The sequence below is a fragment of the Typopeltis vanoorti genome, chromosome 16 (genome assembly GCF_054136105.1).
Source record: "Typopeltis vanoorti isolate ZY-2024b chromosome 16, IOZ_Tvanoo_1.0, whole genome shotgun sequence".
NCBI lineage: Eukaryota > Metazoa > Arthropoda > Arachnida > Uropygi > Thelyphonidae > Typopeltis > Typopeltis vanoorti.
In genome coordinates this window covers 25,735,701-25,762,167 of record NC_143564.1, presented here as the reverse complement: position 1 = coordinate 25,762,167, position 26,467 = coordinate 25,735,701, and the positions used below count along the sequence as shown (strand labels likewise).

Genomic DNA, 26,467 nt, shown 5'->3' with positions numbered 1-26,467 from the left:
GAACAAGAGGTCATCCCCTGGAAATTAAAGAAGGGTGTGGTTAACAAGGTTGTGAGAACAAGGTTTTTTTGCCTGGAGGGTGGTGAATGAGTGGAATTCATTGCCTGACTTAGTTGTGAGCTCTTTGTATGTAAATGAATTCAAGAAGAGATATGACAGATATTGTTTTGCTAGTTTGGGTCTCTCACGATGAGTCTACTGACTCCATGGAAATACCCGTAATAATAATAATATTTACATTTTATATTTATATTTTATGTTTTATTGTATATTTTATTTTACTATATATAATATATATTATATTATTTATATTATACTATATATTATATATTTATATTTATTATATATATAATAAAATATATAATATTTATTATATATTATTATATTTATATTTTAATTATATTTACAAGTACAATTATATACCAATTATATCAAATACTTTTTTGAATTGATATTTCATATAACATCACTTGGTAAATTGTTATTGAAGTAATGGATATTAGGAATTAATAGCAAAATCGTGACTTGTATATGGAGATGGTCATCTAATAGATGCCAATACTGAGTATGAAGAGCATGGGCTTGAAAGGGGAAGGAAAAGTGGTGAAAGCTTTATTCAGGGGACTGCTGTTTTGGTAATCAGGGCCAAAATGCAAAAAAAATCTGGAACTGGTGGTAGAGGATAGGGTCCTGAAGTTTAGGGGTTACATTACCCAAGTAGAAATCATCACATGCATTTATTGCAGTGATGAGAAGTATAGAACTTTGATACATAAGCAAGGAGGTTAATGTTCCATAGGCCTTAATCAGGCCTCATATGGATTATTGTGTGTAGATTTGGTAACCTAGTTTTTATGAGTTGAGGATAAGGGTTCAGAAATTATTGACTAAGGTAGAATTTACAGTATTAGGACAGATTGAAGGAGTGTCATTTGCAAGGCATCATAAATAGAAGGGGGCCTAATATGATTGAGGCATGTAGTCAGTAAGTTCTTACTAGATTAATGTGAAACAGATTTTTCATAGAATGGAGAAAGGCATGGTTAAAACAAGAGGCCATCTCTGGAAGCTGTATAAGGAGAGTTTAATTATTTATTATTATTATTATTATTAAACAAGACCTCATGGAGTCAAAGACTCATCTAGGAAGTCCTTTTATCTCACACACATCTCATGATACCGGGTCTTAAACACATTCAAACTCCTTGCAGACACCACACTCTCAGGCAAGGCATTCCAATCATTCACAACTCTGCACGAAAAAAACCTGCCTCTCACTCCCCTACTCACACCCTCTTTATACAGTTTCCAGGCATGACCTCTGGTTCTCCCCTGATCTCCCACTATTCTCTGTAGAACTTCTCCACCATTGATCCTATAACAACCCCTTACCAACTTGTAGGTCTCTATCATATCTCCCCTCTTCCTTCTCTCCACTAGACTCTGCAAATTACATCTTTTCAATCTTTCCTCATACTCGACATTCCAGAGGTCAGAAACTACCTTAGTCAGTCGCCTTTGGACCCTTTCCAACATCTCTTCATCCTTCTGAAAACCAGGTGACCAAATCTGGGCACAATAGTCCATGTGTGGCCTAATCAAAGCTTTATACAATGGAACAAGAATCTAATCTTAAGCAGGTTCTTTGCATGGAATTTCTGGCAATGTATTCCATTGCCATACTCTTGGGTATGGAATACATTGCCTGAGGGTGTGGAAATACTGAATGAATTAAATGCACAGTTTGATGAATTTTGTATGTGACAGTGGGAGGCTCCTGTAATGAGTCCTTTGAATCTGTGAAGGTCTGGTGCCAATACCATCGACAGAGTGTAGCATAGAGTCAGCCTGCCTCACAGCGCGACTTAATAAGAAGGTCGTTCAGCTATATTGCAGTAGGCGACGTTGCTACAGCAATATGGCAAGTGTGGAAAGAAGTTTTTCAAAGCTTAAACTGATTAAAAATTATTTGTGAACAGCAATGACCCAAGAAAGATTGGTTGGTCTAGCAACTATATCGATAGAGGCGGATGTAGCTTATAATTTAAATTTAGAAGAGCTTATAAACAGTTTTATTGTGGGATATCCCCATAGAACAAACATTTAATCAGTATTATTATGTAATCATTTTGCATTAATGTTTCTCTTGTAATAAAAACAAAATAGCAATTGGAGATTTTCTTATATTTTTGTCTTATAATCCATCAGTGGTGATATTTAATTGTTTGCCTCAGAGCGTAATCTAATCTGGCGATGGCCCTGTCTGGTGCTAATAATAATAATAAAATATTCATTTCTTGGTGGTCAATGCAAAATCAGGTAAAGTAATTTCAGTGAATCTGAAATGAAAGTTTCTGAAGGATTTGAACAGCCCACTTCTTTTAGTACATATTAATTAGATCATTGTTGCCATATTATGCACTTTGACTAGAAGGATTGAAACTGTGTATTTTATTGGTGAAAACTGCATTTGATGAGGTGAAAAAAGCAAATGATATTGAGGAAAATGGTGCAGAAAGGACTTAAATTTAGGAAGATGAAACACTTAGCACTAGTTGTGATGGTCAGTCTAACAAGGAAAGACATATTGAGAAGAATAATAAGTTGTTATAAAAAGATGTTTATGCATTTGTTTAAAAGAGTTGATCAGACTACACCTTAGACTACCATGTGCTAGTTATGTTTCTGTGAGATGGAGAAATATGGAAGAGATTCAGAGGCAAGCAACTATGTTGTATTATGAATTATAAAATGTTAAATTTGGTTTATATAGGTTATTATTTTATATATCTTAAGTATAGAAAGGAGAGGTGATATGTCATAGAGACTTATGAGTTAGAGGAACTTAGCAAATAGTTGTCACAGATATTGCAATTGGCAACTCCTATAGGTAGAGATAACCTGCTAATGCTTCTGCCTGGTATCTCCACTTGGGCCTGACTTCCACTGAAGAGACCTCAACAAAGGTCAAAACTAGTCTGGGTTGTGGCCCTTCCCTTAATGCATAACATTAGACATATCCACAAGGAGATGTGTTTTGCATTATGGGAGATATTGAGACAGGAGTGATGTTAGCTTGCTCCACCTTTGCAAGGAGTGCCCTGGTGTTGTACCACCTTACCCCAGTCCTGAAGATACTTTCAGGTGCAAACTTTGTTTGCTCACACTTGGATAAAGGATTAAACTAAATTTATTATACAGATATTTCAAGTTGCAATAAGTTGATATGGCATGGAATAAATTGCCTGATTCTGTAGTGGATGCACTAACATTGAATGAGCATTTAATGTGTGATCATTTTTAAAAGGGAGTGTAGAATGGAATGATTCTTTATGGAGACATGGAAATAATGCTATGCTATAACTTTTGTTACAAATTGAAGTTTTATATAATTTATTTTAGTAATTTCAGTTGCATTTATTGTAGTTAATTTTAGTTGCTTTATATTAATGTAAAATTATAAAATATCTTTCCTTTCTTAATGAATGTTTATTTTCTTGATCATCTAACTAGAGTAATTATCTGGACAATAGATCAAGTGTTAACTAATAAATATTTATTAAACCTACTAGTTTCACCAAACTGTTGGCATCTTCAGGGTACAAGCACTTAGGTTAAAAAACATTACACAAATATGAATAACTGTAAAATTCTAACGATTATAGTTACAAACTGAAATAGCATTGAACGTGAGTGATACATGTATCATGTGTACATGATTAACTAGTTGTTGCTAAGGAACGTTCTGTAGTTTGCATTGAAGTTCATTTCCTGTGTGTTAAGAGATCTAATTAGGGTTTTACATATCTCTGGGAGCATTAAACCATGGTTCCTGTTAAGGTTATCAACAGAGTGAGCGACTATAGCTGCTTCTTTAAACATTCGGGAGTGTTAGTCTTCTTCTATGTAAGGAGAACAGCTTTTATCCCACTCAATGACATGGCTAGTTATAGAAAAATGAGATGACAGGCCTGATATGTCTTGTCTGTTGTTTTTGATGTAACCAATGTGCTTCTTATGTCTAATTTCAAGGCTTCTTGATGTCTGCCTGATGTAACTTGAACCACACGAGCATGGAATATTGTAAACTCCAGCATATTTATAGAAAGGTTATCTTTTGGAGATCTTAATAGTTTACGAATTGTTCCTATAGGTTTGAATGTCACTCTTATTTTGCGTAGTTTGAGGAGACTAGCGAGCTTGTTGGAGATGCCACTCACATACGGAATTGCGATAGTTTTGATATATTGAGTATCATCTCGCTCTCTGTGGTGGTTCAGAGAAAAGGATTTTGTTGACGAGTCTTCGTGGGTAGCCATTAGCCATTCAAGTACAGATTATTAGATATCAATGTTAACTCGTTTTGAAGGGCCTTGTTATCGGTTGTGATGCAGACAGCTCTTTTCTTTAACATGTGTACTACATGTTAAAGAAAAGATGAGTTTGTGAGAAATATGGTGAGAGGAGCTGAAATGTAGATAGCGACCTGTATTCGTAGGTTTCCTGTAAACTGATAGGTTTACATTAATTTGCTTCTTAATTAAGATGTCTAAGAATGGCAGTTGTTTGTCTCTTTCAAGTTCCAGAGTAAATTTAATAGAATAATGAAAGGAGTTGATCTTATTGAGGAAGTCAAGTAGGTCATCCTTGTTGTGGTTCCATACAATGAAGATATCATCCACATATCTCCACCAAATTGTTGGTTAGGAATTATTTGAGATAGAATTTTATTTTCGAAGTGTTCCATAAATAGGTCAGCACAAGAAGGTGAAAGTGGACTACCCATTGCCAAGCCAGTTAATTGTTGGTAAATCGTATTCTTCCAAGAAAAATAGTTTGAATTTAGGCAATGATCATATAGTGAGGTTATATCCTGTGGGAACAAGGTACCAAGTTACATCAGAAACTCACAACATTTTGTGGAAAAATTAAAAAACATTACTATATCAGAAAATGATCTTCTAGCTAGCCTAGATGTCACCTCTCTTTTTACAAACGTTTCCGTGATGGAGGTCATCAGCATCCTAGGTACCTTGTTCTCACAAGATATAACCTCACTATGCAATCATTGCCTAAATTCAAACTATTTTTCTTGGAAGAATACGATTTACCAACAATTAACTGACTTGGTAATGGGCAGTCCACTTTCACCTTCTTGTGCTGATCTTGTGCTGACTACCACTCCCGAATGTTTAAAGAAGCAGCTGCAGTTGCTCGCTCTGTTGATTAACAGGAACCAGGGTTTAATACTCCCAGAGATATGGAAAACCCTAATTAGATCTCTTAACACACAGGAAATGAACTTCAATGCAAACTACAGAACGTTCCTTAGCAACAACTAGTTAATCATGTACATTGCGATACATGTATCACTCACGTTCAATGCTATTTCAGTTTGTAACTATAATCATTAGAATTTTACAGTTATTCATATTTGTGTAATGTTTTTTAACCTAAGTACTTGTACCCTGAAGATGCCAACAGCTAAAGTTTGGTGAAACTAGTAGATTTATTAAATATTTATTAGTTAACACTTGATCTATTGTTCCAAATAATTACTCTACCTTTCCTTTTTATTCAGTTGTTGTTTTATGTTCACTTTTATTTCAGTGGCTGTTATTTTACCTTAAAAAAGAATTGATCAACCAGCTAGGTGTTTTACAGAAGAATTAGGTTAGAAAAAAAAATGGCACTTGACATTCAGCATGAAGAATTATATCATTATTATCACTATTATTATTATTTTCCTGACCTACATGGAGTCCTAAGTCGCTACGGGAAGTCAATGCTAGAAAACACTAAGTCTATCATAATGCCACTCTTTAAACTCGTCCAGCCTCTCAGGCAATGTATTCTATGATTCCTCCACTCTCTATGTAAAAATCTTATTTCTTACTCACTATTTCCTTTTATAACTTCCAGGAATGGCACCTTGGATTCTTCCATTATGAGCAGTCTCCCCAGTACCAATCTGATTATAACTTTTCAATAGCTTAAATGTTTCAGTCGTATCCTCCCCATCCCTTGTTCTATAAATCAAACTCTGTAGTTTGAAATGCCTCCAGTCTTTCCTCATAACCAACATTGCACAGTTATGATATCATTTTGTTGTCCATCTCTGCATCCTCTCCAAGCATATTCCATCCCTTCAAATCCTGGTGACCAAATCTGTGCATAGAAATCCAGATTGTCTGATCTAAAGCTAAACTCAGCCAACCAGAATGGCATGGTTGGCCGAGTGGTTAACATATATGCTCTCCAGCCAAAATCCTGCAGGTTTGAATCCTGCCATGGGCATGGATGTTTGTGATTGTCTGTGAAAATACTAATGGTGGTGGTTGGCAGTAGATGGTGTTGGTATAGATGATGAAGGTAGTTGTAGCTTGTGGAGATGGAGAGATGTAGAGTAGGTGCCCTCCCTCAATGAGTCCTTGGACTCCCTGGAGGTATTACATAATAATAATAATAATAATAAATTTATGCAATGGAACCACATCCTTTTATCTCTCATGGTCAGTGTCCTCCTCAATATTGCAGCAGTTTTCTGAATTTTCTTTGCAAGCTATGAACTTTAAATTCATATCTACATCTTCTAAAGATCCCTTGCTCCCGCTGCTTTTTTCAATATAATTCCACCAAGTAATTGTGAAGTATCCCATCTCTGGATCCCAAATTTCAAAATCTAATGCAAGTTGTGTTAAACTGATATAGCCATTAATTTTCCCTCCTTTCTAGCTTGTTCAAATCATCTTGAAAAGCCAAACATCAGCAATATTACTAATGAACCCTTCCAAGCTTCATGTTATCCATAATATCTCCCTGCACTCCAGTAACAATATCAGTGACATGAAGATTGACCAGTGATGGTTGCAGCACTGAACCGAGTGCCACTCCACTTTTCCCTTTCTTACTCCTTCATACTGCTCTCCCCAATATACAATATATAACTCTCTGACTTCTATCAGAAAGCCAGTTGCCAATCTAACCCCCTGACCCAATATCCAAACCAATATGAGGATGATCTTGAAAGTTCTGTTAAACACCTAGAACAAAAATGATATTAAAGCAACTGATATAATCACAAGAAAGAACATACGAGGATATAAAAGCATAGGTTATCTTCATAACTCTGCTACTAGTATGTTCTTTCTTGTGGTTATATTAACTGCTTTAATATCATTTTTGTTCCAGGTATAGAATGGGAAAATATGAACAGCTGCTGATTAATATCATCTTCAATCATCTTCAATCCTACTGGTAGAATATTGTAGATGTTCTAGTGGTAGATTTGAAGATTCATTCCTCGCACCTCTGTTTCATCTAATTTTGAGAGAGGAAATAGTCTCTGTCATGTTGTAATTTCTAATGACTGCAAATTCCAGATCTTCAGGAAATGTGTCAACACAGATTCCTACTTTTCCCTTTACCTGTTGCTCACTCATGGAACCAACATGTTGTAGGACTTGCAACTTTTTTGGGTAGAGTTGATATTAAAAAAAAAATGCATCCTTAAGCACTTGTTCATGGACTCTTTTTATGTCAAGAATAGCTCAAGACTTGAATTATATCATAATGATTGAATAAAAATAAACAATATACTAATTTATCTTTGTAATTAGAGGATTGCAGAAAAATTATATATGTATCAGACATTATTTAATGAGCATAATATAATAAAGATATGTAGTTTAAAGATCCACTATAGCTCAGTCAGTTGGAACAATGCCTTTTGATTGGAAAGATCTGGATTCAGATCCTATCTATAATGTGAAGAACGTTTATATTTACAACTGAAAGTGAGGTAACTAGTCACATATGAGGGGGCAGGGGGCATATGTGACTAGCTCTCCCAGAAAAGAAACTGTATTTTCTTCTTGAAACTCAGTTTCTAGGAGAAAATTCATTGACCAGATCTCAAAGTTGTTGGAGAAGCTTCTGAGAACTAGGATCCAGAGTTGGGTTGACAACAATGGTATTATCTTTGATGGACAGCATGGATTTGCTAAAGGGAAGTCACGTTTTAGAAATCTACTTACTTATTACAATAAATTGACTGCTTCCTTGGACAGAGGAGAAGGATACACAGTAATATACTTGGATTTTGCAAAGGCTTTTAATAGAGTACTCATGATAAGTTGACAGTCAAACTAGAGAAGATGGGGTTGGATATTAGATTAGTGCATTGGATTGGAGACTGGCTATCTGATAGGTATCAACCAGTTGTGTATGGGGATGCGATATCCAGGAAAAGGAAAGTCACTAGTGGAGTGCCTCAGGGGTCTGTTTTAGGGCCATTACTGTTTAACTTGTATATTAATGATATTGGCAAAGATTTGGATGGAGATATTCAGTTGTTTGCAGATGATGAAAAGTTGGGATGAACCATAAAGAGTAGTGAAGATGTTGTGGCCTTGCAAGAAGACTTGAATAAATGAGTGATTAGGCAAGCAAATGGGGATGTGAGTTCAATGTTGCAAAATGTAAGGTTTTAAAATTTGGAAAACAAAGATGGGATGCAGAATTTATGCTTGGTGAGAATATATTGTTGGAGATAGAGGAAATAAGAGATCTGGGGGTGATAATGTATAAGGATCTAAAATTTAGGGCACACATCACCAAAATTGTGAAGACAACACAAAGACTTCTGGGAATGATGCCGAGGACAATGACGTGTAGAAGTAGGGAGATTCTTGTTCCGTTGTATAAGGCTTTGATTAGGCCAACATGGACTACTGCGCCCAGATTTAGTCACCGGGTTTTCAGAAGGATGAAGAGATGTTGGAAAGGGTCCAAAGGCGAATGACTAAGGTAGTTTCTGACCTCTGGAATGTTGAGTATGAAGAAAGATTGAGAAGATGTAATTTGCAGAGTCTGGTGGACAGGAGGAAGAGGGGAGATATGATAGAGACCTACAAGTTGGTAAGGGGTTGTTATAGGATCAATGTAGGATAAGTTCTACAGAGAATAGTGGAAGATCAGGGGAGAACCAGAGGTCATCCCTGGAAACTGTATAAAGAGGGTGTGAGTAGGGAGTGAGAGGCAGGTTTTTTTCATGCAGAGTTGTGAATGATTGGAATGCCTTGCCTGAGAGTGTGGTGTCTGTAAGGAGTTTGAGTGTGTTTAAGACACGGAATGATGAGATATGTGTGTGATAAAAGGACCTCCCAGATGAGTCTTTGACTCCATGAGGTCTCTGGGTAATCTTCTTCTTCTGCAGCTTCTCCCACTTAAGTGGGGTCACTGTTGATGATGAGTCTCCTCCACATCCTCTTGTGTTCAGCTGTCACCACATCCAAGTTCTTCATCATCAAGTCCTCTTCTACCAGCTCCCTCCATCTCTTCTTTGGCTGCCCACGCTTCCTCCTTCCTTGCACATCCATCTACATGACCCTTCTTCCCACATATTTGACCTCCCTCCTCATCACATGACCAAACCATCTCAAACTTGCCTCCTGTATCTTCGCTCCTAAGTTCATAACTTTCACTGTTCCCCTCACATAGTTATTTCTCAGATGATCCTTTCTGGTCACACTGCACATCTACTTAAGCATTCTCATGTCTGCTACTTCCATCCTGCTGATGTTATTTTTCCTCAGGGCCACAGTTTCTATAGCATACGTCATAGCTGGGCTCACTACTGTCCTATAGAATATGTAATATGTAATAATAATAATAATTACAGAGGGTGTGAGTAGGGGAGTGAGAGGCAGGTTTTTTTTGTGCAGAGTTGTGAATGATTGGAATGCCTTGCCTGAGAGTGTGGTGTCTGCAAGGCATTTGAGTGTGTTAAAGACATGGTATGATGAGGTGTATGTGATAAAAGGACCTCCGAGATGAGTCTTTGACTCCATGAGGTCTTGGGGTAATAATAATAATAATAAACACAATGGATTGACCTAGAAGACTATGCATATAGGATTAACCACTTTGTAATCACAATAAATAGGTTTCTACAGTCAAGGTCATGTGGCCATAACAGGCTGTTGAGCCTAGCATGTCATCTTCCTGTTATGTATTAGACTCAATAGTCTGTTGGAATGCAAAATAAAAAATATATATTTCTTTTATATTTGTGTTTCAGGTTCTGGATTTATCTCTTGTTTATAAAAAAGGATTTATTCAACTGAACCTGTCACCTTTGTCTGAAGAAATACTTAATCATATTACTGAATGGATGATGATGTTTGGTTACCATTTAAATAAAAATGCACTAACTAAGGTGAAGGAATTAAAATCACAGTTGAAGGTAGTTAAGTTATAGTGTTGTTATAGTGTTTACTTTATTTTCTTTAAATGATTTCTGAAATTATTTGAATTTTGAATATTCGTTCATGATATTTACCTAAATATATAATCAAAAATGGCTATCTCACTTGATATATTAGATTGATATCTGATGATGGTTGGAATGGTTTAATTGCATTCTCTTGTTAAAGAAATATGGAAAATAAGCAGGTGCTATTTACCTGAACAAAGCCAATTATTATTATTATTATCAATAAACTTCTATTTCATTTCTCATCTGCATCCCCACACAGCAATGATGTGCTTATAGGTCCTTCGACCTGTTGTAAAATGGGATCAATATAAGTATATATACATATTATTAATACCAGACCTCTGTGGATTCAGATTCATCATGGGAGGCACAGAGGCTTGCACACAAGCTCATCAAACATTTATCTCTTTCCACTAAGTCTTCATGTCCTTATTCCATGCTATAGTTTCAAGTTGTCTCCTTAGCTTTTCATACTCACTATCCTTGTTGTTCCATATAGATCCTTCTCTCACAGAATTCTTCATATTGCTGGTCACAACCTAGGTGATCATCTCATGATCACTCTCCACAGCTGAAAGCAAATGCAAAACTACATTGATAATCACATCCTCTGATGATATTCATTAGATCTGAGAAATCTTGATCCTCATGTACCCTTATTTTGCATACTACCTAAATTAGTCCTGTCTCAAGTACTGTAAATTAATTTTTCTTATTCCTTATATTTCCATAATTAAAATCACCCATCACGACATCTCTTCTCTTGTTCAATAGCTCAAGTTTCTTATACTACCTTTCACATATTTTGGCTTAGAGCAACATCCAACTATCTTTTCCTATCAACCTCCAATGAATACCTGGTTCTCCCTTGCATCTGTTCCTTCTGCAGACATAATCTCTTGCTATCATCAACAGTACTCACCTGCCCCCCCCCCCCAACTCCATCTTCTTCTTCTTGCTATCCTCACCTAAAACCTTTCCATTTCTATTCCTGTCAGGATATCCTTCTCATCCAACCATGAACTGTCAGTTCCTTTGCACATTCTTGTAAAGCATGGGTGGATTTCCCATATAATTCCATGGCTGTGTTTGCATTAAGGTTCTGCAATATTTCAGGCATCTCCATTTCACCTACCTCTGTTCTCTCATTTACCAACTTTTAGCACTGCAGTATCACTACCTCGATGGTACACTTTTGCATAATGATCATTCAATAACTTGACTATTTCATTTTGTTCTGTTATCTCCCATCAGCACTTGTTAAAGCTTTTTCTGTCCACAAAGCTCATAATATTTATAATCTTTGGACAGATTATAGTTAGTTGTTCTTTCTTTTACTCATGCCATTGTGAAAGAACTTTGAGATTTTCTTTGGCCTACTTAGCCAGCCTCCTCCATAATCAGTTTTTGCCTTCCATTACCATACTGGCAATCCTTCTTGCTTATATCTTGCACTATTTGTCAGCTTGCTGATCACCTTTCTCTCTATATATACCGCATACAACTTTTTCTTTTCTACACTTCGCATTTAATGATGCTTCTCACCCATTTAATTCCGACCTGTTTTGTCCTCCTGACTCTGGGAGGATAAGTGTCCTCCCAGAGTCAGGAGGACACTGAAGCAGTGTCCTCGTGACACTGCTTCCTTCAGATCCTGACTCTGGGTATACACTACTTCCTTCAGATCCTTATACCATGCCTTATGCCAAACCTAGGGGACTGCCAAAACCATCCCCTAAGTTTTTCATAAATACCTACCTGCTTTTTAATTCCACATATATCCCTTCTTAACCGAAAATTTCACATGATTGGGAGTTTCCCGGGTCAAGATCATATGATCACTCTTCTCGTCTGGAGGAAATGTTGCCGAAGTTGCTTCTGTTGCATGCTTTCTTGAGTAATTATCTCCTTATCCATCTGTTCATTAGACATCAACAGATGCTGTATCGTCACTCAAATGCTCGGTGATGTGCTACACCAGTCCTCACCATGTGGTTCTTTCGTATGGTTTTCTGGAGGTTTCAACTCTCTAAAAATCAGTTACTCCAGACACACCATCTATCCATCTCATTGACAGTCTATTCCTGCTTCTTTTTCCAGACACTTAACCTTCTGTTACAGTTCTGAGAATTCCTCCTTCCATCATTTCAATGTCCAAAGTATTCAACTTTCTTCTGTCAGTATCTTTAAGAAGCCTTGATCGTTTCTAGCATCCATCCATTTTTTTTTAAAATTTTTTTTTTTTTTAATGTTGGGCCCATATATGAGAGGTTGGCTGGTCAACCTATAGTACTTTAGTCCCGTATATAGGTAGTGGGATGGGAAAGGAGGAACTTGTTAACATTCGATTTGAAAGCTTGTATTGTATTCCTTGGGAAATACCTCAGGGGAAGACTGTTCCACAGTACAGCAGTAGCAGGGATGGAGGAGGAAAAGAAACTTGTTCTGTGGGTTTCAAGGTGTACTGTGAAGGGATGTTGGGAGGTGGCTGTACGTGTTCCAATGGGTTTAGTATAGAGTGGGAGAATTATTGATGTTATTTCAGATGAGCATTTTCCATGAAAATATTTGTAGAATATACAAATTGCAGAGACTAAACATCTATGTGAAAGTGGGGGGAGTGAGTCGGTAAGAGATGGATCATTTATAAATCTAATTGCTCTCCTCTGTATTGAGTCAAGCATTTTGAGGGAGCTTTTAGTAGTCCCACTCCAAATGTGAGAACAGTATTTGATAGCTGGGTGGATTTGCAATTTGTATAAGGTTAACATCTGTTTTGAAGTGAAGTAATGTCTTGAGTGAAAGAGAAAGCCTAGTTTTTTGGAAGCTGAGGATGCAATGGTTGTGATGTGTTTATGCCAGGAGAGGCTTGACGTCATGGTAATTCCGAGAAGAGAAATTTCATCTTGTCTGGGGATTTGAGTGTTATCAAAAATAATACTGGGGGAAAATGGTTCTTTTTTTTGTGGGAAATAAGACAGAACTGGGTTTTAGTAGCGTTGAAGTTGACTAGGTTATCTGAGCCCCATCGGAGGATGTTTTGGAGGTCTGCATTAAGGGAAGTTGTGGTTGAAGTTTTGTGGGTTGAAGTGGATTGTGTAGGGTAAGGTTTATCAAATGAAAGGGAGGAGTGCAATGTGCTGTCATCTGCAAAACTGTGTATTGGGTTTTTGGAGTTCAACTGAAGTAGGTCATTGATGTATAGAAGGAAGAGGGTTGGTGAGAGAACTGAACCTTGTGGGACACCAGCATTAGTTGGATAGTGGGAGGATAGGGAGCCATCTACCATCACAAATAGTGTGCATCCAGACAGGAAGCTGTCAATCCATCTGCAGAAGTCCTGAGACAGTCCAAATGATGGAAGTTTGCTTAGTAAGCCTTTGTGCCAGATCCGGTCAAAGACTTTAGAGATATCAAGTGCACCTACTTGGGATTTGCCAAATTTTTCCATGGTATATGTCCAGAGATGGGTTGATATATGAAAGCAGGTCACCTGTTGATCGGCATCGGCGGAATACGTACTGGTGGTCGCTTAATAGCTGGATGCCTTCAAGGTAGAGTAGTAGTTGAGAATTGATGGTTTTCTCCATCACTTTAGATAGGATTGAGGTGAGTGAGATAGGTGGTAGTTAGATGGCAGCGATTTGTCTCCCTTTTTGGGAATGGATTGGATATAGGCCAATTTTCAGGCTTTGGGATATATACCAGTGGAGTAAGATAGTGTGTACAGATGGCATAGGATAGGAGTCAGTTCTGCTGCACAGACCTTCAGGACAATTGGAGGAATGCCATCAGGGTCAGGGGATTTTTTGTGTCTAATTTTGACAACAGGTTTATGATCTCTTTCTGGTAAAAGGATACAGGGGGCATTGTATGTTGGGCAGTTGGAATGACTAGGGGGCATTTGCCATTGTCGGTTATGTGTGCATTGCAGGCAAAGTGTGAAGCCAGGAGATTGGCTTTTTCTGTGGGTGATGTTGCAATTGAGCCATCTGGGTATGAAAGGGGTGGGAGTAGTATAGGGCAAAAGTTGCAACCAATTGCTTTGGCAAGCGACCAAAAGGCATGGCTGCTGCTAGGACAGGCTGCAAGTTTCCTGCTTTTTGCGCGTTCAGTTTCTGTTTTGGAATCATTGATAATTTTTTTGCATCTCTTTCGGGCGTCAATATAGGCACTAAAAGAGGATGGAATTCTTAATTTGAGCCAGTTGTAGTATGCCTGGTTTTTCATTAGTACAGCCTTGGCACATACTGGTCTCCTGCAGTACAGCCTTGCCTGCATACTGGTATCCTTGGTGGCTACTGGTGACGTCACTTGGTTTTTTGCACAAGTTTGGTTTGTTTGTAGTCTATGATCCAGCTGTTGTCTCCATTTTGGCATTTTTGTTCTAGCTATCTTTGGGGTTGGGGTCTTTGGGGTCTTTGTTTCCTTTGTTCAAAGGTTAAGTCAAATCGAGCACTTACATGCGGTTGGGGGCAACTGTCCTTTAGCTTGCTACTTATTGCCGTTATTAATTTGGAAGTGTTTGTCTGTGTATCACAGATCACTTTCATGACACATGGAAAGTTCGTTTCGTCCTTTCTGTTGTTTATGGGACTGAAGCGATGGCATATGATGATATTCCTGGGATCGAAGTTGCATTCGCCTGCTAGTTTGCTAACTTATTCTTTTAAAGATTTATTGTTTTCCTCCAGAAAGTTCAAAATAACAGCTTTGAATCTCCTGTTTTCGGCCTCGAGCGACACATGTACCGTTGATGCAATTAAATCATGGAGTTCGTTAGCTGGTACAGATGCACTTGCAATTCGGCTGCTGGTCGTCGAGCTTTGTTTCCAACTTTCGGATTTTGGACAAGAAAGTATCGATCGTGTTATTAAGGTGTTGTTTGAGATTTTCAACTTGTTTGTCTAGGTTCAGCAGCTGTTTAACAGAAGGAAGGCACATCGAACAGAAAAAAGGCTGGTTCAGTTCAATAAAAAACTTAAGCGCCGATTCATCTATTTTCGCACAGGAAGTAAGTAGCTAGTTGCAACAGAAATCACACGATATACCTTTTTTTCCTTTCGGTAATTTCGGTTTCGCAACTGCGCCACTTTGTATTGTCTTTTGGTTTGTTGGCTATCGGCTGTGCTATGCTGACGTGACTAGAAGTAATCTTTCGTTGTTGGCCATTGTTGCCGCCATCTTTACTTCGCATGGTAGGCATATTGGGTACTTCCGTGTGGCTGTTTTTTAATTGAAAAAGAACTGATATGAAGGACTATGGGTACTTATGAGTTGTGTAGAAGTAACTGGCTCCTTAGTTCCCTCTGTATTCCGTTTACTGGTTATTTTGCACAAAAAAGATACTCGCAATTATGATAAAATTTGGGAGCACAAGTTTAACGAAACTTATTCACAGGTGTCACCTATCGGGAATCCTCATTTGCCTGTATTTCAGTATATGAAATCTTTAACAGCCTTCTGTAAGAAGAAGCTATCCTTTTCACTTCTTATATTCATAAGTCGCTGTTGGGGTTGCATCCAAAATCCTTTACTTTATTTTCGTGTAGAGAGATCCATCCTTCCAGATTTTAGATAAAGCTCTGATTATTGTTTTAGTCATTCCTAATCTTCTTCTGATGTCTTCTGAATAGCAATTCTTCACATTAGTAATGGATCCCATGTACTTAAACTTGTTGAATTCCTCGATTCTTTTTCCATTAAGGTACTTCTTTCTCAGGAAAATTATCTCTTAGCAGCTGTATAAATCTCATGTCCTTCCCACCCTGTAACCATTCCTTTTCCAGTGCATGTCCCTTTAGTTGAAGTCACTCATAATAACTACTTACTCCTGTGCTCATTGCACTAATTGCTGTTTCAGCAACCAACTGCAAATTTCATACTGTTGGTCTCTACTCACATCAGATAGCCTCGAATGCACTGTCCTTAGCATTCTTATCTTCCTGCTGAACTTCTACCCTTTTCAGTTTCCATTCTTTTGCTATCTTAGCAAAACTTTTCTCCCATCTTGTTCACTTTGTCTTCTCTGAAAAACCACATTTATTACATTCTGTCTCTATATAATTTTCTGTCCTCCAAGTCTCACTAGTGTCTCTAACCTTTCACCAAGTTGAACTAAATGATGTCAAAAACTCCTTCCCCTTATTCTGAATCATTTTGCCACTAGTATAACTAGTATACATGCATTTTAATATCCCTTTTAGCTCATAACTTGTTTCTCACCTTGTGTTGTTCCTTTAGATGAAACATTTGACTTCTGTAAGCAAGATTTTCTGGCAGATATTGTCCACCTATTTGACTTTGACATTACTCTCACTACCTCACATGCCAGAATAAACTTTACCATCTCTTTTTTTGGAATGATTGGAACAATGGATGCTGAATAGCATCTTTCCTGTAGCTGATGTTGTGATTTGGCATGGTTCCCTTACAGGTCTACAAGAGTTCATCAGTAAGATAAACAGCTTTCACCATTATCCAGTTCACTCTTGATGTAGAACAGAATAATTGGATTACCTTTTTATATCTCCTTTTACAACCAGATGTAATTTTCATTTCTCAAATATGAACTCTCTCTGTGTGCTCTACTAAAAAGCTGCACTCTCAGGAAATAAATCACATGAAGTCCACCTTCCTTGATAATGGCTTTACCGAATCTTATTTCAAGAAGATCACCGATAGTTATAGAGTTTCTTTGTCATCTATTTCTGATTATGATGGTGATACTAAGGCAGTACATTGTGTTACCATTCCTTATGTTAAATGTGTCTCTGAAGGTATAGCCATACTGATTTAATCAGTTGGCCTACAATTGTCCTTTTGCCCTATCAGCAAGAGTTTTACTTTTCTAGGTTCTGCAAAAGATAAACTTCTGCCTTTGACCCACCCTGGAGTGTATCAAACTCTTATCAGTGTGGATTATCATTTTAACCAAACAGGAAGATCAGCAGCTGTATGGCATGATGAAGATGTATACACTACATGAAGTAGTCTAAATGAACTAGATCAATCATGACTTGTGGAACACATAATCTCCACCAGACATCAAATACTTTGGAAGAAAATTAAGGTTCTCCATAAAAGCAATGTGGCATCGGACACCAACAGGCAGTGTTCCAATGGTTTGTGATGATAATGATGATAAAAGTAATAATCTCTTACAACACTTATATACAGTAAGTTGTGAAATCTTGCTTCAATATCCAAATTTAAATAGATGCGATGCACTAAAAGTATTCCTTTTTTTTACTGGAAATAGCTCTTCTTCACAAGTTCCTGAATTATTATTATTTTTTTTTAATTTAGTGATCTCTTAAATTTATTTTATTACAACCTTAATGTATTTAGACCATGTCACTCTTATCATATATGCACGGTTTATGTGTTTTCACTGTTGAATCTACTGGTTATTGCTCCGGTTGTTTAACTTCTGAAGAAAGTCATTCTGAAGATGCCCTTGATGCTGAAGAAAAAATTTTTATATAAATTAATTAGTCACCATGGCTTATGTTCCAATTCATTAAGTTGCCTTGTAATTCTGCACATTAGTCAGTGTTTATAAATAACTTTATCTTGCAAATTGATGTTTTAATCTGACTTAATCTAATTAAAAAACAAATTAAAACTCAATGTCTCTGTATTATATTGTTATTAAAATGCACAGAAAAATCAATTCTAAAACATATTATTACCTTATTTATACTATGAAAAAAAAGTACATAGTGGTTAGAAGGTTAGTGCTTGTATCAATTTTGAATAGTAATGCTACCATATTTCATTTACATATTAATTGTTTATTTACATAATTTCAGTTGTTGGAAGAAAATTTGCACAGATCACCATCTACACTTGAAGATTTAAAATTTGTCCTCTCTGTAATAGCAGATGTTAGGGATATTTCTTTACATGTAGATGATACCTTGAATGATGTCGAAGAAAAATATCGGACATTGGCTATATATAAGATACCAGTAAGTCATTCATGTGTGTTCTTAATTCTCTGTTATTAGAATAAATGTGTAGCAAAATTAAACTGCAATTAAAAATGCATAAATCACTATAACAGATTTAATATTACAGTTATCATTACTACAAACTAGAGTTTGTAGTAAGAATAACTGTAATCATTAAAAATACTTGTTAACATTTTGACCTTCATATCCAAAGAATGAAAACAGAAAGATTACCAAAACAAGCCTTAAAGTACAAGCCATTAGGAAAAAGAAAACCAGGACATCCTCTTAAACGATTCAACGATGACTTTTAAGGCCGGAACAGGCCATACTAGGCCTAAATCCTTGATACGTATGATGATGATGATGATGACCTTCATATCAAAGTTATCAGCTGGAGTATGTATTTACACACACACATTGAGAGAGAGAGAGAGAACAAGTTAATCATAATTCATTTGCTCCTAACACCTCATACATGGGAGTGGAAGAATACATTATTATTATTATTATTATTATTATTACCCCAAGACCTCATGGAATCAAAGACTCATCTGGGAGGTCCTATTATCACACACACAGCTCATCATACTGTGCCTTGAACACATTCAAACTCCTTGCAGACACCATACTTATAGGCAAGGCATTCCAATCATTTACAACTCTGCACGAAAAAAACCTGCCCCTCACTCTCCTACTCACACCCTCTTTATACATTTTCCAGGGATGACCTCTGTTCCCCCCCCCCCAATCTCCTACTATTTTCTGTAGAACTTCTCCAGCATTGATCCTATAACAACCCCTTACCAACTTGTAGGTCTTCATCATATCTCCCCTCTTCCTCCTGTCCACCAGACTCTACAGATTACATCTTCTTAATCTTTCCTTATACTCGACATTCCAGAGGTCAGAAACTACCTTAGTCAATCTCCTTTGGACCCTTTCCAACATCTCTTCATCCTTCTGAAAACCAGGTGACCAAATCTCTGCACAATAGTCCATGTGTGGTCTAATCAAAGCCTTATACAATGGAACAAGAATCTCCCTACTTCAACATGTCAGTGTCCTCTGCATCATTCCCAGAAGCCTTTATGTTGTCTTTACAATTTTGGCTATGTGTCCCCTAAGTTTCAGATCCTTATCGACTATCACCTCCAGATCTTTAATTTCTTCTGCCTCCAACAATATATCCTCACCAACCATAAATTCTGCATCCCATCTTTGTTTTCCAAATTTTAAAACCTTACATTTTGCAACATTCAATTCACATCTCCATTTCTGTGCCCAATCACTCAATTTATTTAAGTCTTCTTGTAAGGCCACAACATCTTCACTACTCTTCATGGTTTGTCCCAACTTTGCATCATCTGCAAACAACTGAATATCTCCATCCAAATCTTCGCCAATATCATTAATATACAAGTTAAATAGTAATGGCCCTAAAACAGACCCCTGAGGTACTCCATTAGTGACTTTCCTTTTCCTGGATATCGCTCCCCCATACACAACTTGTTAATACCTATCAGATAGCCAGTCTCCAATCCAATGTCCAACCCCATCTGCTCTAGTTTAACTATCAATTTATCATGAGGTACTCTATCAAAAGCCTTTGCGAAATCTCAGGATATTATGGTGTATCCTTCTCCTCTTTCCAAGGAAGCAGTCACTTTATTGTGATAAGTAAGTAGATTACTAAACCATGACCTCCCTTTAGCAAATCCATGCTGTCCAGCAAAGATAATACCATTGTTGTCAACCCAACTCTGGATCCTAGTTTTCAACAAGCTTTTCCAACAACTTAACCACAACACCAGACACACAGATAGTCCTATAGTTTGATGCTTGAGTTCCATCACCTCCTTTATGAAGTGGCACAATCTTGCCCTCTTTCCACTCCTTAGGGACTTGACTGAGTGCAAGACTCATATTAAAAAAATATGTCAAGGCAGGTGTCAACTCTCCATGAAGTCACATTCACATGATTGAAAGACCTTTATGTATTGCTCATTAAGTATCTCCACCATATTCTGCAACAGCTGTCTTTATACCATTTTTTCCAATCAGTGTCATCTTTCCGTAATCATTCTTTCTTTTGCTGGCTACATATCGAAAGAACTCCTTAGGATTCTTTTTGGATTCATTAGCTAACTGCTGTTCATACCTCTCTTTAGCTACTGTCACCAACCAAGTCACCCTCCTTGCCTGGTCTTTGTAGACCTCATGGAACTGGTTATTTCCTCTTCTCTTATGCTGCCTCCATAATGCTCTCTTTCTCTGTATTGCATGCTTAATCTCTTGTATTCATCCATCTCACACCTACCTAATTTAATCTTCTCACCCTCTGAATACACTTGGACATTGCATCTACTAGATAGTTTTTGAAAATCCCCCAAGCTGCATTGATCTCTTTTTGAGCTAACTCCCCATTCCACACTACACCTGCAAGCTGTCTCCTGAGTTCTTCATAATAACCCCTCTTGTAGTTCCACACATGCCCTTTTCTCACAGAGGTCCTCACACTGCTGGCAACCACCGAGATAATCACTTCATGGTCACTCTCACCAATTGGTGGATGATTTGACACCTCATTTATCATTACATCCTCTGAGATGACCAAATCCAAGACCCTCAAACCTTGCATGCCCTCTGTTACATACTCTCTGAGGTAGTTATCCCTAAAAAACTCAAGAAACTCGTTTTCTTTACTTCCAGTTGCTATCTCATCATTCCATTCTATATTGCCATAATTAAAATCACCATAATGATCACCCTTTTCTTATTTTCTTGGCTAATTTCATTATCACCACCATCCACATTAGCTGGTCTATAACAACATCCAACGAAGTATTTGATTCCATTCACCTCTATCTCACATCATACTGCCTCAAAACCACTGGCACTATTTTCCTCTTGCATCTCTACTTTGTTGTACATAACTCTTTCTCTATCATCAAAGCACTCCTCCCCCTCCCTTTTTACCCCTTCTATCCTCACGAAACACATCATACCCTTCCATCTCTATTCCTGTCAGGATGTCGTCCTCTTCCAACCATGTCTCACTTATTCCGACAATCTTTGGGTGAACAGATGCAATTAATGCAACCACATCAAGTGGTCAAAGTGTAATTAAACATTACTGGTGTTTTATATAGAATACACAGTTGTGATCATTATGTTTATGCATAGCCAGACAAGTATGCTTTAATCTGGCTATATTTTGTTCTTGGTTATTTCATTTACTTTTGTTGTTATTATTTATTTTTTGCCATGCAGTGACAGGCTGGGCTGGATTATGTGGTTTAGCCATATTATAGTGCCATGTTAGATTAACTTCTATTCTTTATATATATATATATATATATATATATATACATACATACATACATACATACATACATACATACATACATATAATCCACATGATGACTATGATATTATTATTATTATTATTAGTCCTCATGGTGAGCCTAGCAGCTATGCGCTTTGCACCCATATGCCTAGGAATGGAGTGTCTTGGGTTCAATTGTTGTTGCTGATGTGAGGAGCTTAACGATCTTTCTCAAACATAGCCAAGTTAGCTGGTCTTGGGCATGGATAGCAGGGTTTTTCTCTCTGTTAATCTGGGATTTTTCCTCCCACAAACAAGCAAGCCAGCCCCATGAACATATACAGCTACAGCCATAGGATATACCAAGATAGAATATACTTAAGATAACTCTGTAACAGGCCAGTAGGCCTAATACGTAGAAGGGATAATAAGATTATTATTATAATAATTTCCATAGAGTCTTGATGGAGGAATCTTTGAAGTATTAATTTTAATTAATACTTCAAATATTTTAATTTAATACTTTAAATATTTAATATTTAAACTATATTTACTTCAATTGGTGGTTGTTTCTGCAAATATGGTATGGATGGCATTCAAGAGGATGCCCCAATTGTAATAACTCTCTGCCCAAAAGAGATGTGATAGTGAAATAAAAAACAAAAAAGTTTGAATTTTCTACTTTATTTTCATATATTATTACTAAATATAATTTTTCTTTCTTTCAATGCATTTTTTCCTTTTTGCAACCATTTTGTCACCTCTTCTGTTCCTTATTTTTAAAGTGATGTATCTTCTGTTTTTACTAAATAACCAGAAGCCAACTTCAGCAACTTCAAACCCGATCTCTTAATGGTTTGAAGTGATTGTTTTCATATCTGTCCAGACAGTTCGTTGCATTGAAAATTAATCGTGAGAAAATTCTTGAGAAGATAATTTGAAATCCTATTTCATGCCATTCCCATATATGAAAAAAAAAAAAAAAATGTTTTATGTATTATTTATTATTTCGATTATACTTAGCATTGTAAACTTTTTTACTCTGTATAAAGTTATTAATATTCTTTTTTACTACAGGCTCTGTAGATGGAACATTAATTATTACAAAACTGAGATAGGATGGTTAGGGAGAGCACCATGTTTAAGAATATTTAGGGATAATAGTTATATCCAACTAATATTTATAGTTAACTATTTACTTATTCCTATTATTTCTATTAATATTCTATTAATAGTTAGAATAGTTATTAGGGAGAACAAAATATTTAAAAATATTTATTTTTCTAACCATTCACTATTTTTCTGTTCTCTGGATTTAGACATCCGTTTAAGGTGATATACAGGATATTCTCACTTAATGCGATTAATTAATCCATCAATTAATGCACACTAAGCGAAATCACATTAAGTGAATACAATAAACAATAAGAATAATTATAATTCATTTATCAGTTAGGGTAAATTTGAAAGAAAAATTTACAATATAAGCTATATTAGAAGATAAAATCATCAAAGTTAATAAAAGTCAATTGCTTAAATTTTTGTTTAATGTCTGAACATTTGATTGAGTTATTTTTTACAAAAAAATTAATTAAAGATATTAAAGATGTTTTGAGGTGTCTGGGGGAGAAGAAGGTACTGGAGAAATATGTCAGGTTGGTGCAGGAGATGTACAGAAATGTGAAGACAAGAGCTCGAACCTGCCTGGGAGAGACAGAAAGTTTTCCAGTGACAGTTGTCTTGCATCAAGGGTCAGCATTAAGTCTGTTCCTATTTAATATTATGATGGAGGTGGTGACGGAGAAGGTGAGAGAAGACACACCTTGGACTATGTTGTATGCAGATGACATTGTGCTGTGTGCTGAATCAAGAGAATAAGTGTCAGCTAAACTGGAAAGTACTGGAAGAGAGAGGTATGAGACTGAGCAGAGGTAAGACACAGTATATGTGTTGCAAAGTGGATGGCAGCCAGGAGACAGATCTAGAGCTGGAAGGAAATATCATCAGGAAGGTCAGTGACTTTAGATAGGTTCAACAATGAAAGAGGATGGTGAAGCTGAGAAGGAAGTGGGATGCAGGATACAAACAGGATGGAGGAACTGGAGAGAGAGAGATAGCTGGAGTGCTATGCGATAAGAGGGTACCAATCAATCTTAAAGGCAAAATCTACAGGACAGTAGTGAGACCAGCTATGACATATGCTATGGAAACTGTGGCCCTGAGGAAAAATAACATCAGCAGGATGGAGGTAGCGGAGATGAGAATGCTTAGGTGGATGTGCGGTGTGACCAGAAAGGATCGTCTGAGAAATGATTATATAAGGGGAACGGTGAAAGTTACAAACTTAGGAGCAATGATACAGGAGACAAGGTTAAGATGGTTTGGTCATGTGATGAGAAGAGAGGAAGAGGATGTGGGGAGAAAGGTCATGCAGATATATGTGCAGGGGAAGAGGAAGCACAGACGGCCAAAGAAGAGATGGAGAGAGATGGTGGAGGAGGACTTGGGGATAAAGAACTTGGATGTGGCTACAGCCCAAGACAGGAGGTTGTGGAGGAGACTCACCACAAACAGCGACCCTGCTTAAGTGGGAAAAGCTGCAGAAGAAGATTAAAGATGTTTTGAATAGTGCTCGACTTTTTCATCTTGTCATGCAATTTGTGATAGCTGACTATCGCTTTATCATGATTTTGGCAGACTTCGAAGCTTTGTTCCATATCATAAGCATCAAACAAAATTTCCTTAGCATGCCCAATGTAATTGAAAACTAACTCAAGTTCTTTTGCAGTTAGCTTCTTAGTCATAATAACATTCTCTTCTTGTTTGCACTCCTTTTCTTCTTCTTCATATGCATGCTGTTCTTCTAGTTGAAGGAGATCATTCTTGCTTAACTGTTCTGAATAGGAATCGAGCAAATTTCTCACATCGTCAATATCCAGTTCATTAACGGCAGCCTGGTTGGCCAAGTGGCTAGCGTATCTGCTCTCCAGCCAAAAGGCTGTGGGATCGAATCCTGCAGCCTTATGATGTTTGTGACTGTCTGTGGAAATACTAGTGGTGGTGGTCAGTTGTAGATGGTGTTTGTGTAGATGATGAAGGTAGTTGCAGTTGGTGGAGATAGAGAATTGTAGGGTTGTGCCTCCCTTGATGAGTCGTTGGACTCCTTGGAGGTGTTACATAATAATAATAATTAAATCCAAGTTCTTTTCCAATTATGCTGATTTCTTCAATAATGTTATCAGCTGAGTTATTAAAACCAATGAAATTTCGCATAACGTAAAAAATTCATGTTAACTAATTAATCACTTGCTTAAAGCGGGAAATAGTGTTATTTCACTCATTCATGCTAACCGATTATCGTGCATAGGGAATTTGCATTAAGCGAGGTTTTCCTGTATATTTTATCTGAACTAATTCACAAGGTGACGTGTTTCAGTTATTGAATACGTGTATTTTGAAAATCACTGCACTTTTCTCGCATAGTAAAGACATCTTGCATGCTGCTATCATTTGCAGACCTAGTTTAAGATAGTAGGTAATGTTTTGAATAATAATGTTAAAGAAAATTATAATAAAATTATGTAAATGTTATCATAATGAGGTAAATCAGGATAAGTAAATCTGCTGCTTCAATAGTCTTTATCTTTTCCTCGAATACTAGTATTTTATGACACTAAGAAATTTTCAATTTTATATTTAGTCTTTTTTACTGAAAAAAAAAAAAAAAATAGATGGATGCTCCCAAAGTGAAATACGTTATTAATTACTTCTCTTATGAACTGTTCAGAAATAAACTGTAATCAGAAATATCATATCGTTAACAACTGACTCAACTGGCTAACAACCTGAGACTCATTTTAGCCAAGGCTTTAACACTTTGACAAACTATGCAAAGCTGCAAAAAAATTGATTGACAGTTAAATGAAATAAAACTAAAATATTCACAAATATAGTACAAGGTTCCTCATTACAGAACATATCCAACCTTTAGAAAAAAAGTAGACTTCCAATACTTAGGCTCCAATATAAATAATACTGTAAATGACATATTATATAGAACATATAAAACTCACAATCAACACAGGAATCCAAGAAATATATCGAAATCGCCCCTCATTACCAGAACATTAACATGGAACATTTCCACCCAAAAACCGACTGTTTCCCAGTTACTCTTGTAAGTATCATATTCGTAATTCCACTATTTTAGAAGAGGCAAACCAAAAAATCCTTGATTGAAACCCAATGCAGACGTCAACTCGATTGGCTTGGATATCAACTGAGACATCCTCCTGCTCCATAATTTGATATCTTATTTTTATATGTCCCCTCAAATGGACAAAGACAGAGATGAAGACCAACTAAACAATTCTATATCAGTATATCAACCACCTTATTAGCACAGATACTCTATCTCTCTCCATGAGAAATAACTCAACTTGCTCAAAACAGAGATGCCTGGAAAGCTACATATAATAATTAACTTTTTCTTATTCCTATTTATTTAGTTCATTTTGTAAAATCTTTAGAGGAAAATTTTGTTTTGTTAATTTTTCACAATCGATTTTTCAATTTTTTTTTCTCAGTATTTAGTAATATTTAAAGTATAATGTACTAAACAGAATGTTACTGTAAAAGTGCATATACATTGACTGTATGTAAAGCTGTAAGTAGGGATTATGCCAGATTAGCGATGGCGAAACACCAACCAAAGGTTGCGAGGTCAACCGATGTTGACCAAATGGGCAGAAATGACATCATCGCTAAAGGCTAATCCCAAAAAGACAGCCAAAACAACGAGCGCCATTTTGCATAAAAGCAGATTGTGGCTCTTGGCTCAAGGCTCTTGTTCCATTCATCATGGAAGCCTTTACTTTCCCTTCACCGAGGCTTTTTATACTACTC

General features: G+C 36.7%; 1 protein-coding gene across 1 annotated transcript in view; it reads left to right on the top strand.

Moving 5' to 3' along the window:
* Positions 1-26,467, top strand: part of Dhc98D (Dynein heavy chain at 89D) — a 1,285,966-nt gene that overhangs the window by 232,919 nt on the left and 1,026,580 nt on the right. The window contains exons 15-16 of the mRNA XM_090406627.1: positions 10,082-10,246; positions 18,094-18,252. Coding sequence (XP_090262753.1) covers positions 10,082-10,246; positions 18,094-18,252 — 324 coding nt within the window. The remainder of the gene's footprint in view (positions 1-10,081; positions 10,247-18,093; positions 18,253-26,467) is intronic.